General features: G+C 47.2%; 1 protein-coding gene across 1 annotated transcript in view; it reads left to right on the forward strand.

Moving 5' to 3' along the window:
• The window catches only part of MLYCD (malonyl-CoA decarboxylase), a 19,106-nt gene extending 3,568 nt beyond the window's left edge, over positions 1–15,538 (forward strand). The window contains exons 2-5 of the mRNA XM_017543592.2: positions 6,993–7,105; positions 8,124–8,280; positions 11,735–11,884; positions 14,446–15,538. Of these exons, the coding sequence (XP_017399081.1) occupies positions 6,993–7,105; positions 8,124–8,280; positions 11,735–11,884; positions 14,446–14,979 (954 nt within the window). The 3' untranslated portion in view covers positions 14,980–15,538. The remainder of the gene's footprint in view (positions 1–6,992; positions 7,106–8,123; positions 8,281–11,734; positions 11,885–14,445) is intronic.
• The last annotated feature ends 4 nt before the right edge of the window (positions 15,539–15,542 follow it).

Here is a 15,542-nt window from a genome sequence, read left to right on the forward strand (position 1 = left end):
GCTCACTTCATCCTCTGCCTCCTGGGTTCAAGTATTTCTCCTGTCCCAGCCCCCCAAGTAGCTGGGATTACAGGTGTCCACCACCACACCCAGCTAATCTTTGTATTTTTAGTAAAGACAGAGTTTTACCATGTTGGCCAGGCTGGTCTTGAACTCCTGACCTCGGGGGATCACCTGCCTCACCCTCCCAAAGTGCTGGGATTACAGGTGTGAGCTACCACGCCTGGCCCCATTTTTTTAATAGACTCTGTTTTAAAGCAGTTTTAGGTTCACAGCAAAACTGAGTAGAAGATACAGAAATTTCCCTTATACCCCCTGCCATCACCCAGGCATAGCTCCCCTCATTATCAACATCCCCCAACAGAGCCGGACATTAGTTACAACTCAGGAAGATACACTGACACATCCTTGTCACCCCAAGTCCCCAGTAGACATTAGCATTCACTTGCAGTATTGAACATTCTGTGGGTTTGGTGTGGAGTCCATTTTGATTCCATTCCTTTTACCTCAGTCTGGATTTTGCATCCACATTAATGAGGTGACTCAGCTAGAACTTTTTGCTTTAAGGGATCCAGCATTAGAAAACACCAGAAGTTTGGCACACGAAGCTTTACTGCAGGCTTCCCAGACCCCCAAGGGCTTTCCTAAGTGCTGAGTGCTCTCAGGGGAGCAGGGGTCTCACTCCCAGGTTGCCCCTGTCTCGGCACCCTGGATATGTGCACAGTGAGCCCTGCCACACAGGTGTCTACTTGCCTGGCTTCTTTTGGCCTTCGCACGTGCTAGATAAGCCCATATGATCATGCGCTATTTTATAGGAGAGCTCCTGTGGGCTTGGACCTGAGCGTTTCCCTGGGCCTGATGTAGTTCACTGTGTGATGCTGCTCAGGTTCTTTTCTTACTGAATACTATAGGTGCAAAGGCACTTTTAGAATAAGTGGCAAATGTGACGCCACAGAATGATGCTGATGCTGTGTGGGTTTTTGTTTGTTTGTGTGTTTTTAGACGGAGTCTCACACTCAATCGGGCTGGAGTGCAGGGGCATGATCTTGGCTCACTGCAACTTCTGCCTCCCGGGCTCAAGCGATTCCCTTGCCTCAGCCTTCCGAGTAGCTAGAATTACAGGTGCCCGCCACCATGCCCAGCTAATTTATTTTTATTTTTAGTAGAGACCGGGTTTCGCCATGTTGGCTAGGCTGGTCTCAAACTCTTGACCTTGTGATTCGCCCGCCTCAGCCTCCCAAAGTTCTGGGATTACAGTTGTGAGCCACTGCACCCAGCTGATGCCATGTGTGTTACAGGATGGTGGGCATAGTGGAAGAAGCAAGAGACCGGGAAGGGAGGTCGTTTCCAGGCCGGTCTTTGCCATCCATTGTTTAGAGAAGTGAGTTTAGGTGGTTTTTATCCAACTTATTGAACCCTCCTGGGCCGATTGACACTGCATTAAGGGGAGAAAATCAGTTGATTGTTGGTCAGCTGAGAGGCAGCCTTCCAGTCCTCTAAGAAAAGTGTATTGGAGCTTTGCTAAAATATGGTATAAAAATGAGGGCATGGTTTGTCAAGACTTTGGTCTCTGACCAGGGATTGGGATTATTGGAAATTCATGAATCCGAAAGATTGGTGTTTCCTTCATGAGCATAGCCCAGCATGAGGACAGGAGGCATGTGACGGGGCTGGCATACCTCTCTTTCCTTGGATATTTCAGATCAGGTAAGGTATCTTTTCTTTATGTTGGGGAGTCATTATCCTTTTTGATACAAAGTTCAGACCCAGTATCAGGTCTCCTGGCTGGGAAGAAACAAGTGCTATTTGAAAGTTTCCACAGTGTGCAATGGCCAAGTGTCTGTGTGGTGTTTGTCTAGATAGCAAACCCAGTGCATGGAGAAGGTAGACCCTGTCCATGATTAATGACAAGGATAGTAGGAGGTCCCTGTTATCGGATGCCTTGATGCGTGTTACGTTCTCACTTCTATGCTATGCTATGTTCATCTCATGTAGACTTGTTGAGCTCCTTGGATTATAATAAGTGGATTGATCTTAATAGATTTATTCCAAGAGAAAATTTTAGTTGTTTTAATAATTAAGGAATTTGTAGAGAGGGTATTTGTCAATATCCCTGACTACTGTGATCACAAAACTCAATTTTAATCTGTAGAAAAGAGAATGATAAAGAAATAATTTAGTGTGGGGAGTGATAGAAAAATCTATAAAGCACTAGGTTTGGTGGCTCATGCTGTAGTCCCAGCACTTTCGGAGGCTGAGGCAGGCAAATCACCTGAGGTCAGGAGTTCGAGACCAGCCTGGCCAACATGGTGAAACCCTCTCTACTAAAAATACAAAAATTAGCCAGTCATGATGGCAGGTACCTGTAATCCCAGCTACTTGGGAGGCTGAGGCAGGAGAATTACTCGAACCTGGGAGGTGGAAGTTGCAGTGAGCTGAGATCGCACCATTGCACTGCAGCCTGGGCAACAGAGTGAGACTCTGTCTCAAAAAAAGACAAATCTATAAAGCGGCATAATTATATCAGGAAAAGAAGTATTCCCTTTGAAATGTTCTTTCTTTTTTTGAGACAGAGTCTCTCTCTCTTGCCAAGGCTGGAATGCAATGGCGTGATCTCGGCTCACTGCAACCTCTGCCTCCCAGTTTCAAGCACTTCTCCCACCTCAGCCTCCCAAGTAGCTGTTATAGGCACTTGTCACCATGCCCGGCTAATTTTTGTGTTTTTAGTAGAGATGGGGTTTTACTATGTTGGCCAGGCTAGTCTCGAACCCCTGATCTCAGATAATCCACTTGCCTCAGCCTTCCAAAGTGTTGGGATTACAGGTGTGAACCACTGCACCCAGCTGTGTTCTTACTTTTGAAAAGATTCTTTTCCTCTGGTCTGAGTGAGTTTGGAGGCTCGTTACCGTGTCTGGATGTGTGTCCTCCTGAACGAACATAGAGGAGTTTGTGGGTATTTGTGTCCCTGTGGTTTCATGGTAAGTGTGGGTAGGAGGATGCAGTGTATGTGTTTGGGGGGTGGTGGTTTATAGGCTTTTGTTTTTTCTGCAGAGGCCCAGTGGGTTGATGACTTCAGTTTCTTAGAGGTGAAATCCCAGTGAAACCAACTTGAATCCCCAGTAGAGGGGAAGGCCTGAGCAAGGTTCAGCAATTTGTGGCCACTTGAGGGAGGTTGACCATTAATTCTTGGAAAGGGTCCCCGATGGGCGGTTTGGACCTTGGAGTTAGGGTGAAATGAGAGGTGCTCGAACCTTAACAGAGGCACAGAAACTAGAGAAGGGACGTGTTCCTACTGCCACAGCCACCCGGCCATGCTAAACAATTGTGTTTCCTCTGCCTTTTAATTAACAGAGTATGCCTTGTAGGTTCTAGTAAATTCTGTGCTTAGCTATGCTAAATAATACTTATTTTTAGATAGGAAAGTATACCCCAGTATGAAGTGTACACCTGCAGAGTGGCAGCTCATGTGAGTGGGAATTGTCCCCAAGTTTCTCAGCCTCTGCAGGGCTGCCCTCATCCATGGCTTTCAACTCCCTTCCCCAGCTCAGGGCTTCTGGACAAGGGAAGGTAGGTTTTCTTCACATACCCAAAATAGGCAGATCTTGATAGATCTTCAAAAGAGAGGGAACCGAGTTCTCTTTTAAAAGGAAAGGTTGGCTGGTCTAAGCAGCATCGTACAAGACAACAGAATTAACAATACAGAATACACAGAGGTAGGTGCGGTGGCACGCACCTGTAGTCCCTGCTATTTGGGAGGTTCAGCTGAGCCCAGGAGTTCAGTCCAGCCTGGGCAATACAGCAAGACCTGTCTTTAAAAAAAAAAAATAAGACGCACTCCAGCAGAATCAACTGAGAACTGTCGCTTACCTTAGCATCACCAGGATATTCCCAGCAGTTGTGTTTCTCAGTCCTGTATTGGTGATAAATGGTGGCTGAATTAATGCACGTACAGTCGAGGAGGCTTCTTTCCTTGGTGTTGTTTGTATCCTGGCAACCTTGCCACGTGCTGTGGTTCATTCCAGCCTGAGCAGCTGCTGCTGCTGTTAGAACTGAGCAACGGATACTTCTCACCTTTAGCCTAGATTCCCAGTTCTCATGTACCAGGGTCACATTTTGTGGCTGTCAGGAGCCCAAAATAGAATGAAGAGATTTGTAGGGGACGAGCTTTCATCAGCCAAACCATTTCTTTCATAATTAATATTGAATTGATAGTAAAACTGGGTGTTTCCAGCTTTTTTCCCATCATGGATGTAAGAGAGATGCCAGTACCTCTTACACAGAGCTCAGCTCACCCGTTCCTAACCTGCAGTGTGTAAGTCCCCCTGGCTTCTGGGATGGTCCGTGGATAAGTATCAGAGGAGTCCATGACCCCAGGAAAACGTGTTTGCAGTGTTCTGGGGATGGGGCCTGTGGTTTTTAGCACATACTCAAGTGTGTGAGGATCCTAGAAGACTAAGAAGCACTGTTGTCAAATGCAGAAAATGCAGTTTCATAAAGGGCCATTCTGTGTCACCCAGCAAACGATCTCTCTCATCCTCCCCTCCTGCTACTTTCTAATCACATTCTTTCCATTTTTCCATCGGATATTATTCTATTAGTGAATGTTTTGGGAACTGCAGGAATGAATCAGAAATGGACTCTGCCTTGATGGAGTTTACAACCAAGTAAAGGACATTCAGTTATTGAATGTAGAGTTAAAAGGAATTGCAGAGATCATCTGATCCAGCTGTCTGTCCGATGCTTAAATCCTTTTTAAAAAGCTCTGCTGAGTTCTGTCCACCTGTGCTCAGTCACTTCCAGTGCTGAGGTTCACCATCTTCTAGGATGACCTCTGTAGACAGCCCTGGCTATTCAAAAGTTCTTTATGCAAAATTCAGTCCAAGTCTGATTGTCCATGACGTCCACCAGTTGGTCCTAGATTTACTTCCCTGGCCCCTGTGGGGCCACACAGAACAAATTTGTGGTGTCTTTCGTGCCCTAATGATTAAACATATGAAGGTAGTTCTCACCTCCTTCCAAAAACTTCTCTGAGCCACCATCCCAAAACCTGCAACTCTTCCTCAGGCAACAGTTTTGAGTCCCGTCACCCTTTAACAGGAATTAAAATGTGAAATGGTCTTACAACATTTGGAAGCTGAGGCAGGAGAATCGCTTGAACCCAAGAGGCGGAGGTTGCTGTGAGCCGAGATTGTACCACTGCGCTCCAGCCCAGGACAGAGCAAGACAATGTCTGTCAAAAAAAAAAAAGAAAAAATTATAGCTGTTGTAAAGCCATTCTTTGTATTTGTTGCCCATCATGTTCTTTATGACCCTTATACAGAGATTCAGAAGGTCGTTCCTGTAATGGATGTCCTGAGGTGTTTACTGTTATTCACTAGTAATGTTCAGTGGATCTGTTAATATATATTTCATCTATGAATAACAGAGGCCCACAATAACAGTGATTTGAATATGACAAACTTTGTCTGTCATGTGAAAGTCTACAGGTAGGCAGCCCAGAGCTGATTCTGCTCTTTGGTGTCCTTGGTGGATCCAGACTTGAATCTTGTTGCTCTGCCCAGAAAATCCTTCATCTCCAAAGTCACGTCATGGCGTAAGCTGGCTGCTCCAGTGCCAGCCATCACACCGCCTTCCAGTCTGCAGTGGAAAAGACAAAAAGATGGGCCAAGGGCAGGCTCCTGCTGTCTTTTCAAGTTCCCCAAAGTGGCTGCAGGAGAATGCTGCTTACACCTCATTGGCCAGAAATCTGTCACATGGCTGCCCCCCAGCTGCAGTGCAGTTTTTATACTGGACAGCTGTGTCCCTAGCTGAAAAGTGAGGCTTCTGTTAATTTGGAAGAAAAGGAATACAGCCACTGGGACCAACAGGTTGTGGCCATGCAGGCAACACTGAGATGGCGCTGCTCCTGCCCGGTGCCTGTGTTTTTCTGCTCTTGATTGAAAGGCTTCAGTGCTGATGGATCTTGGGTGGTCAAGTCAACTCACAACATTTGGGGAAGTAGATACGCTATAAATAAGTGAAGCAAAATTAGGGTGATTTCATCAACTCTGAAATGCACTGGTTGCCAGATACACTCTTATTTTGTGTCCCTCGAAGGTAGATTAAAAATGCTTCCAGTTATGGCAGGGCACAGTGGCTCACGCCTGTAATCCCAGTACTTGGGAGGCCAAGGCGAGTGGATTGCCTGAGCTCAGGAGCTCAAGACCAGCCTGGGCAACATGGTGACACCCCATCTGTACAAAAAATAAAACGAAAATTATCCAGGTGTGGTGGCGCTCACCTGTAGTCCCAGCAACTTGGGGGTCTGAGACAGGAGGATCACTTGAGCCTAGGAGGTCAAGGCTGCAGTGAGATGTGTTTATGCCATTGCACTCCAGCCTGGGTGACAGAGTGAGACCCCGTCTCTCAAAAAAAATGGAAATGCTGCCAATTAGACTGTGACCCGCCATCATTCAAAAGATGCATCCTGATGTAAGAGATGTTAAAATATGAAAATGTACATCTCCAAGTTGATGAAATAGGGCTCCTGGACCAAGTACTTGTTTTTCTAAGGAAAAGCAGGAGTAATGTTTTGACATATCAAGGTTCCCAAGAGGCTGCGGACAGTGCTGTTGACCCCTTGCTGTCTGTCTTAGGTTTCTCTTACAGTGTATCTTCCATTGTTATGTTAACTTCATGTAATTAGAATGCTCACTCTGGTAAATGAATTGGAACATACTGTTTGATTTGGGCAACTTAGCTCAAATTGAATTATTTCCATTCAGGAGTCTTACAGACTGAAGTGGTTACATCTAAATCGAGAGTTGAATTAAAGCCTGACTTGGTTTGAGATGAGAGTGTGACAGAGGAGTCTTGGGAAAAGCTGTTTGGAGGATCGTCTTGCACAGTTGTCTTCCGTATCATGCTGGCGCGTTTTTGTTCCCTTTGCTGGCCACAGCACAGAGCTGGGCTTGATCTGCTGTACACTGAAGGCCTGTGTCTTCTCCTTTCAGGAGATGAACGGGGTACTGAAAGGAATGCTGTCAGAGTGGTTTTCCTCCGGGTTCCTTAACCTGGAGCGTGTTACCTGGCATTCACCCTGTGAAGTGCTGCAGAAAATCAGTGAGTAAGTATTCAGGTTCTCATTTGCTTTGTGCAGATATTTTTCATGTATATTTATATGTGTTTTATATTGGCTAAAAGCCAGTCTATCTCCCTTCACATGTGCAGTTTATTTCAAGTCTAATAAAATCTGAACACGGTATTTGCAAATGTGACTGTCACCACACATGACACTAAGATCACGGAGGAAGAGGAAAGGGCACCAGGAGAAACTGATGCTTCTCTCAGTGAGCTGTACGTGGGGTCTTATTTGTGTCCTCTTGTTTAAAGCAAACAGGCCCATTTTCTATCTTCCCAAGACCCCATGATCAGAATTGTAGAAACTCACTGGGCCAAGCATTGGCATTCATAATCAAAACAACATTTAGCCCACCTGGTTGTTAAGATGTCTCCCTAGGTTAAAGTCTCTCAACAAACTGTATCATGTGTTACATCCAGGACGCAATATAACACAGGCAACGTGCCATGGTGCCTCACAACCCGGGACTCTTTGTGAGTAAGCGTCTTCACATTACATGTAGTCCCACGAAATCCAAGGTTTGAAAAGTGTCCTACTCTTGGAAATGTAACCAATTCAAAGGGCTGATGGTGCCTGCTGCCATTTCACATGCTAAAAACACAGTAGTGGTGGGTGAGGTTGCTAGACAGAAGAAACCAGATCCGCCCAGTGTTTGCAGCACTGACAGCGCTTCACAGAGATCCCAAGGAAAGAAAAGACGCAGTGTCCAACACCAAGCGTTTGATTAGGTTTCGCATGAAAACTTGCTGCGTGAATCCTCCCCAGAGCCTCACAAACTCCTCTTAAAATTGGGATTAAAATTGGAGCACAATTTTGTTTGTAAAATGGTCATTCACTGTAGTTCCTCTCAGTGGGTTCTGTTTCTCATTAAAATGACTTTCTTTCCATTAAAGCTCTATTTAAAAAAATTTGACTTAGATGAATAATGTGAATAGGAGTCATAAACCGTTATTTAAGTTGTGAATTTTACGTTTGTCTTACCTCTTTACAAATTTCACCCCAGGTCGGAGGCCGTGCACCCTGTAAAAAGTTGGATGGACATGAAGCGCCGCGTTGGGCCCTACAGAAGGTGTTACTTCTTTTCTCACTGTTCCACCCCTGGGGAGCCCCTGGTTGTTCTGCATGTGGCACTGACCGGTGACATCTCCAGCAACATCCAGGTACCTGTGATGGTCAATTTGGGACAAGATAGGCATCCCACAAAGTCCCTTAAGTTGTGTTTTTGTTTTTACTTGATTTTATCCTCTTTTTTTGAAAATAAATGGTTTTGGGCTTTTTAATTACTTAAATAAAGTCTCCAGATGTGTAGGTATAGAGTGTAGAAGTGTAGCAGGCAGGCAGTTACGGAGCAAGGACGGCGTTCATCTGGCTGTGTTGACCTTGGGTTGAGAAAAGTTAAAGTCTCTCACAGAACACGTTTGTGAGGCAGAAAGTAATTGTGAAGGAAGAAGAGACGGGATACCTGGTTCATACATGGTTCCTTTACAGCTTTTGTTAAATGCCTGTGGGGAGTTTTGAAAGAGACTTGATTGGAAAATTGAAAGATACGCTCCATCCCTCATGCGTGATTTGGGCCCAGGACACTGCCTGGTGAGTGCAGGTTATGGCACTTGTGGTTGATAGCCCCGTCCCGTGGCAAGCTGCTCTGCTCCTGGATGAGTTTGGCAAGAATGTCTGAAATGCTCCTGCAGGCCCAGGGGGGCAGAAGAACAAGGGACCACATTGCAGGGTCTGGAAATAGGAGCGCTAAAGGCAGGTGGCAGGGAGCCTGAGACCCCTGGGCCAGCACAGGTTTGCTCAGGCCAAGAGGACCCGAGGGACTGTTAGAAAGCTGAGTGGACGGTGGTCCGGCACAAGGTGAGTGCCCTAAGCAGGTGTCCTGCTGAGAAGTTAGAGAAGTTGAGTAGGGCAAACGAGCGGATGTTCCTGTTCACCAAGGAGAAACTCATCCCCTTACAGTGTTTGTGTTTGAAGGAGTCACACTCTGACGCCCTGTTGGTGGGATGAGGGGCCATTATGACTTCTTTGAGGGCAGTTTGGCAAGATGTATGAAAATTCAGATTGCGTGTTCCTTCTGGCCTGAAAATTCCACCTTAGGAACTTCTCCTGGGGAGATGCTGAGCCCTGAGAGTTAGATGGCTGCTCCTGCAGCATTGCCGACAGAAAGGGTGGATGATAACCTCGGGCCCATCAGGAGAAAATGGGCTCCAGGAGTGTGTTGTAAACACATGGTGCGGCCTCACGTACATCGGATTTCTGTCATGTATTTAAATATTGATGTAGGGTTATATTTTGACATGGAAAGCCAAGCTTGACTTACTGTTGAGGTGAAGTTCAAGTTTACACAGTAGCATGTGTAGAGCGTGGTCTTATGATCAATATTAATAATACCTGTTGAATATGTGCTCTGTGCCTGTCAGTCCATGAAGCACATTTTGTGTGTTATTGCTCAGAGTGCCTGTGATTTAGGTATTATGAGAAAACTGAGGCTTAGGGGAACATTTGTAACTTACCCATGATCATAGAGCAAGTAAGGGTGGAACTGGAATTCAAACCCCTCCCACATCCTGACTCTAAGGGGAAGGTGTCTTCCATATGTGTAGAATTGCGCATAGTTATTTGGACACATGAGAATATGCGTGGGTCTGCAGTCCTATGTATTTAACAGTGTGCATACTGGGAGGCTATGAGACAGACCTGGAAAGGTGTGCATGAAAAGGTCAGCAGCAGCGGGCATGGGGATTAGGTTTTGGAGTAATTTAGTATTTTTTCTTTTTTATTTACTTATTTATTTTTATTACTAAAGATGGCGCTTCACCATGATGGCCAGGCTGGTTTTGAACTTCTGACCTCAGGTGATCCACCCACCTCGGCCTCCCAAAGTGCTAGGATTACAGGCGTGAGCCACCATGCCAGGCCTAATTTAGTATTTTTTCTTTATGCATGTATTTTTTTTCTCTTTTTTGTTTGTTTTATTCATTTTGCCTTGTAAAAAAATTTTTTTTGCCTCTTTGATGTTACACAAACCTCCCTTGTATAACTAAAGAAAGTTTTGTTTTTATTTTGAAAACTTTAAAAAAACATTGCTGGGATTTTTGCACAAGGAATCACAAGGTAACTTGCAGACTTCTTGAAAAAAGGAGAGCCAGCACAGTGGCTCACGCCTGTAATCCTACCACTCTGGAAGGCCGAGGCAGCCAGATCATCTGAGGTCAGGAGTTCCAGACCAGCCCGGCCAACATGGTGAAACCCCATCTCTACTAAAATACAAAAATTAGCTGGGTATGGTGGCGGGTGCCTGTAATCCCAGCTACTTGGAAGGCTGAGGTTCAAACAAGAATCGCTTGCCAGGAGGCAGAGGTTGCAGTTAGCCAAGATTGCACCACTGCACTCCAGCCCGGGCAACAGAACGAGACTCCATCTCAAAAAAAAAAGGAGATAAGCCTGGGAGTGATGTGAAGTGAGCTCTGTTCTTTGAGCCCCTGGGCTCTTCCACAGAGTGCAGTGTAGGACAGCAGGCCCAGCACGGGCATCGGAGGATGTCTCCTCTGTGTCATGAGCTCTCCCGCTTTCTCACAGCAGTGTTGCTTAACTTCGTAGGAGTCACAGACCCTGTTGAGAATCTAAAGGGAAAAAAGGCTGAGGACATTTTCCTCGGGGCAGGTGTGCATAGAGTCACACATTCCATAGACAGTTTCAGAAAGTTCGTGGACTGACTGCCAGACCTGATGTATGCGCTCTGAGCTAAATACTTCTTCCAGAATCAGAGGTAGCTGGTAGAAGTTAAAACAGTTTAAATTGGTTCTTCAAAAGTAAGCTAGTGTACTTGCTTCGAAGCAAACAAAAAGGTAATCCTGCTATTCCACTGTTATCAAGTGACCTTTAGAGTATTAAGGATTATGCTTCAGAGTATGGGGGATTAGAAAACGCTGCAGTCAAAAATGAGAGGCAGTAAACTCAGACTTCAATGAAGCAGCTTACATTCTAGGTCGTTTCTTAGATTGCCTCGTGTGTACATCTGTGCAAATGTGTGTTGCCATTAAGGAAAAACAGAGATGGCACAAAACCGAAAAGGGACATGAAAAATTCAAACAAAGGTAAATTTCCTAAAAGAAAATGATTTGGGACTGCGTATGGCCTCTTGAGAAATGTGAAAAACTAGGGTTCAGAGAAAAAGAGGAACGACAATTAAATGGTATAAAACACCAGGACTTTAAGGACAAGCTGAAGGAACTGAAGCTCTTTGGTCCCTAGGATCAGCGGGTTAGCGCTGAGTGTCGGCAGGAGAGTTTATGGAGCACATTTTTGTTTGCACAAAGGCTTAAAAGAGACAGAAAGGGACGTACGTTGCTCTTCCACAAAGTTTGCATGAACATTGCAAAATGGCACAAACAATGCAGCCCTGTGGACCCCGAGGAGGCTGAGGACATTTTCCTGTAGAGTTTTCAAAACAGCAGCTTTTAGGCTCCATAGCCTGAACCCCAGCTGGGGAGCCGAGTTCTCTGCAATCTCTTTCAGTGCTCTGAGAATTGTCTTCTGGCCCCAGCGACAGGGTTGCCATGTGGGCTGCAGAGAGTCCAGGCTGTCCTAAGAACCGTCGTCCGTGTTTTCCAGGCAATCGTGAAGGAAAGTCCTCCATCAGAAACAGAAGAGAAAAGCAGAATTGCCGCCGCCATCTTTTATTCTATCAGTCTGACCCAGCAGGGGCTCCAGGGGGTGGAGCTGGGAACATTCCTCATAAAGCGAGTCGTCAAGGAGTTGCAGGTAAGTGACACGCAGCGAGGCCCAGTCACACTTGGCTTCATGTGGTCAGGTCAGCAAACCTTGTGAGGTGTCAGGTGCCATGAGGGACGCAGATGAAGACAGGAGCTAAAGGGACAGGCAGGGCATAGAAGGGGTGCCAGCGGCCCCTCAGCAGCTCCTAGGAGCCATGAGTCTCCCAGAGAGATGAGAATGATGCTGAAATGAGGCCTCCAGCCCAGCTGTGCAGTTGCCAGCAAGATGCAGTTGTGTTCTGAGGTCATCAGCTGTCTCTAGGGCGACCTCATTGTGATCTGCTCAGGACGCTCTTGATTTCATGTGTCCTGGTGTAAGTGTCACTCTCAAGTGTCCCAGCCAGATGGCACAGCTGGTGGTCATCCTGCCGTGTCAGACCTCCCCCTGCCCCTGCCCACACTCTCGGGGTCTCTGGTGCCTGACATGCTGTCAGCGTGGGCCTTCTTACAGCCTGTGAGGGGGTGCTCAGGTTAGACCAGATGGCTCAAAGGTAGGTGCTTCGGCTCAGTTTTGATCTAACTCCCTTCGCTTTGCTGCCCTGTGAAAAACACATGAGCCATCCTACAACAGAAAGGTTGAAATTCACTCTGGGCCTAGGCTTTCAGAAACTACCAACCTCAGCAGGGGTTTGAATAAACTCAGATGTGTAGAATCTAGTGCATAGTTGCAGTAGCTAGATGATTGCTAACGACTGGCTCTGAGCAGGGTACTCTCTGTGTTGGGGCCGCAGATAGCTGCAGCAGAGCCCTTCCTTAGAGGGTGACAGTGTGCAGTGAGGACATTTACACGCTCCTCATAAATTCATAATCAATTTCAAATTGAAGCCCTCAGGATTAGACTGGGTGTTGGCTTCATTAACATGCAGCCATATTTCCCCTGGGTAGCAATAAGCCATTTCTCATTCACACAGTTTCCTTGTTCCTCTATCTTAGCTGAGGGTGGTAATGAGCAGGGCAGGGAAGGACAATGTGTCAGGGTAAGGAAGGCAGGAAGAGGAGGAGCAGATCCCGGGATTTGGGGGAGTCGGGCCTTAGCCCAGTAGCTCTCTTGAGGGTGCCACTTACCTGCCCCTGTGCAGCCAGTGTAGAGTCCTCAAAGGGAGTCTAGAAGGGAGTGAATGACCCCTCTGCAGGGAGGCGCTCATCCGGGTTTACAAAAGTAGAACGCAGCCAGGCATGGTGGCTCATGCCTATAATCCCAGCACTTTGGAAGGCCAAGGCAGGCGGATCACCTGAGGTCAGGAGTTTGAGACCAGTCTGGCCAATGTGGTTAAATCCCGTCTCTCCTAAAAATACAAAAATTAGCTGTGTGGGGTGGTGCACACCTATAGTCCCAGCTACTTGGGAGGCTGAGGCAGGAGAATTGCTTGAACCCAGGAGGCGAAGGTTGCAGTGAGCTGAGATCATGCCACTGCACTCCAGCCTGGGAGCAACTGAGTCAAAAAAGAAAAGCAAAAAACCTGGGAGCCACCACAAATGCTCAAGGAGAGGAACATGGTGAGGAACATAACAGTCTTCTCTTTTCATTTTTCATATTACTCTGTGGTTAAAATTCTCTGTTTTTGAATTTTAAATGATAACGAGAAAATGCTCACAATATAAATTCATAATGCAAAATGCAGAATAAGTGTCTCACCCATGCAAAAATTGCATCAAGACATACCAGCCCTTCACTGTAGCAAACTGTGGACAGTAGTTTTCTCAGTGTAGTGGAGTATGACCTTTTTCTTTTCTTCTGTCATTAATTTTTTTTTTAATTTCCATATTGAGCATGTATTACATTTATAATCAGAAAGTAGTGGATTTTTGGAAATGAGAATGAGATCTCTCTATAGTTAGGACAGTCACAGTTGAGCCGTGTCATGTGATGTGGAGAGACACCCGCAGCCGCCTTCTCTGCCCCGTTGTGCACCCCCTGTGGTGTGGCTGGTCGTTCACTTATCCATCCCTGGGCACTCATGTGCCAAGCAGCAGAGCAGCTTGTGGGGCCTCAGAGGTAACCATGGGAGGGGCATGGTGTGCAGGACAGACACGGTCTGCAGTGAGTAACTGTGGGACCCCACGTCCTGCTCCCCACTGGCCAGCTGTCTGGTTTTAGGCAAGTCCCCCAACACACTAGTCTCGGTTTTGCCGACATGACAAGGGGTGGTGGGGACCCAGGTGCCCTGCCTTAGGAAGTCAGGATGCCTCCAGGGCTGGGCACACATCAGGTTCCTGATAACTGTTCCCTGCTGGGCGCGGTGGGGCATGGCTGTGTTCCTAGCTGCTGAGCAGGCCAGGGCAGGAGTATGGCTTGGACCCAGGAGATGGAGGCTGCAGTGAGCCAGGATGACACCACTGCAGGATGACTCCAGCCAGGGCAATAGAGCAAGACCCTGACTCTAAGGAAAAAACAAGTTTCTTGAAAGAAGATAAATAACATGTATCGGATGTCACTTCGCCCACTACACAGCAGTAACTGTAGGTTGAGAGGTGCTCCTCTCTTGGTAACGTACCTGCTGAATATGTATGTTTTCTCCGCCTTCCTTCCACCCCAACCATGCTTTACAGAGAGAGTTTCCTCACCTTGAGGTGTTTTCGAGTCTGTCGCCTATACCTGGATTCACCAAATGGCTCCTGGGGCTTCTGAGCTCGCAAACAAAGGAGCACGGGAGGAATGAACTCTTTACAGATTTGGAATGTAAGGAAATCTCGGAGATCATAGGTGGCCCCATTAACGAGACCCTCAAGCTCCGCCTCAGCAGCAGCGAGTGGGTGCAGTCCGAGAAGCTGGTGCGGGCGCTGCAGGCCCCGCTGATGAGGCTGTGTGCCTGGTACCTGTATGGGGAGAAGCACCGCGGCTACGCACTGAACCCTGTGGCCAACTTCCACCTGCAGAACGGGGCAGTGCTGTGGCGCATCAACTGGATGGCGGACATGAGCCTCAAAGGCATCACCAGCTCCTGCAGCCTGATGGCCAACTACCGCTACTTCCTGGAGGAGACCGGCCCCAACAGCACCTCCTACCTCGGCTCCAAGAACATCAAAGCCTCTGAGCAGGTCCTCAGCCTAGTGGCCCAGTTTCAGAAGAACAGCAAGCTCTGACAGTAAACCTCTCTTGAGTCACATGGCTCCAGCTGAGAAGACAGTCATCTTCTGGAGGGGCTGGGAGTTATGATGGAGCTTTCCAAGCAAAGCCAAAGTCGACTGTGTTCTCAGGCCTGCATCCAGGCCACACTGTAAGGGCAGGCCTCAACTTTCCTTGCCCTGGGCAAGACATGTGCCCAATGCAAGATAGTGATGGGTGTGGGTCACACAGATGGGTAGGTCGCTGTGCGGTCTCCAGAAGATTCTGTCATTGCCCTTGGCCTGACTCTCTGCCCTCGGATGGTGCCGTGGCACCTCTGTCTTCAGGAACCTTCAGGAAGCTGTGCAGCCTCTGCCATTGTCGTCCCAGGGGGATCTGGCAGCCTCCCACTGACCAGGGCGAGTGGCCCAAATGAGAACAGATGTTCCTTCGTGCTCATAGTGCTCATAGAACAGAAGACGGCGGTGGTTGCTTTAGCCATTTCTCTCCATGCAGTGCAAAGGGATAAAGGGCTGGGCTACACTTTCCCAGTTAAATTCTGAAGCTCATAAATGTATGAAAAGGTTTGTAACTTTGTACA

The sequence above is a fragment of the Cebus imitator genome, unplaced genomic scaffold, assembly GCF_001604975.1.
Source record: "Cebus imitator isolate Cc_AM_T3 unplaced genomic scaffold, Cebus_imitator-1.0 Scaffold159, whole genome shotgun sequence".
NCBI lineage: Eukaryota > Metazoa > Chordata > Mammalia > Primates > Cebidae > Cebus > Cebus imitator.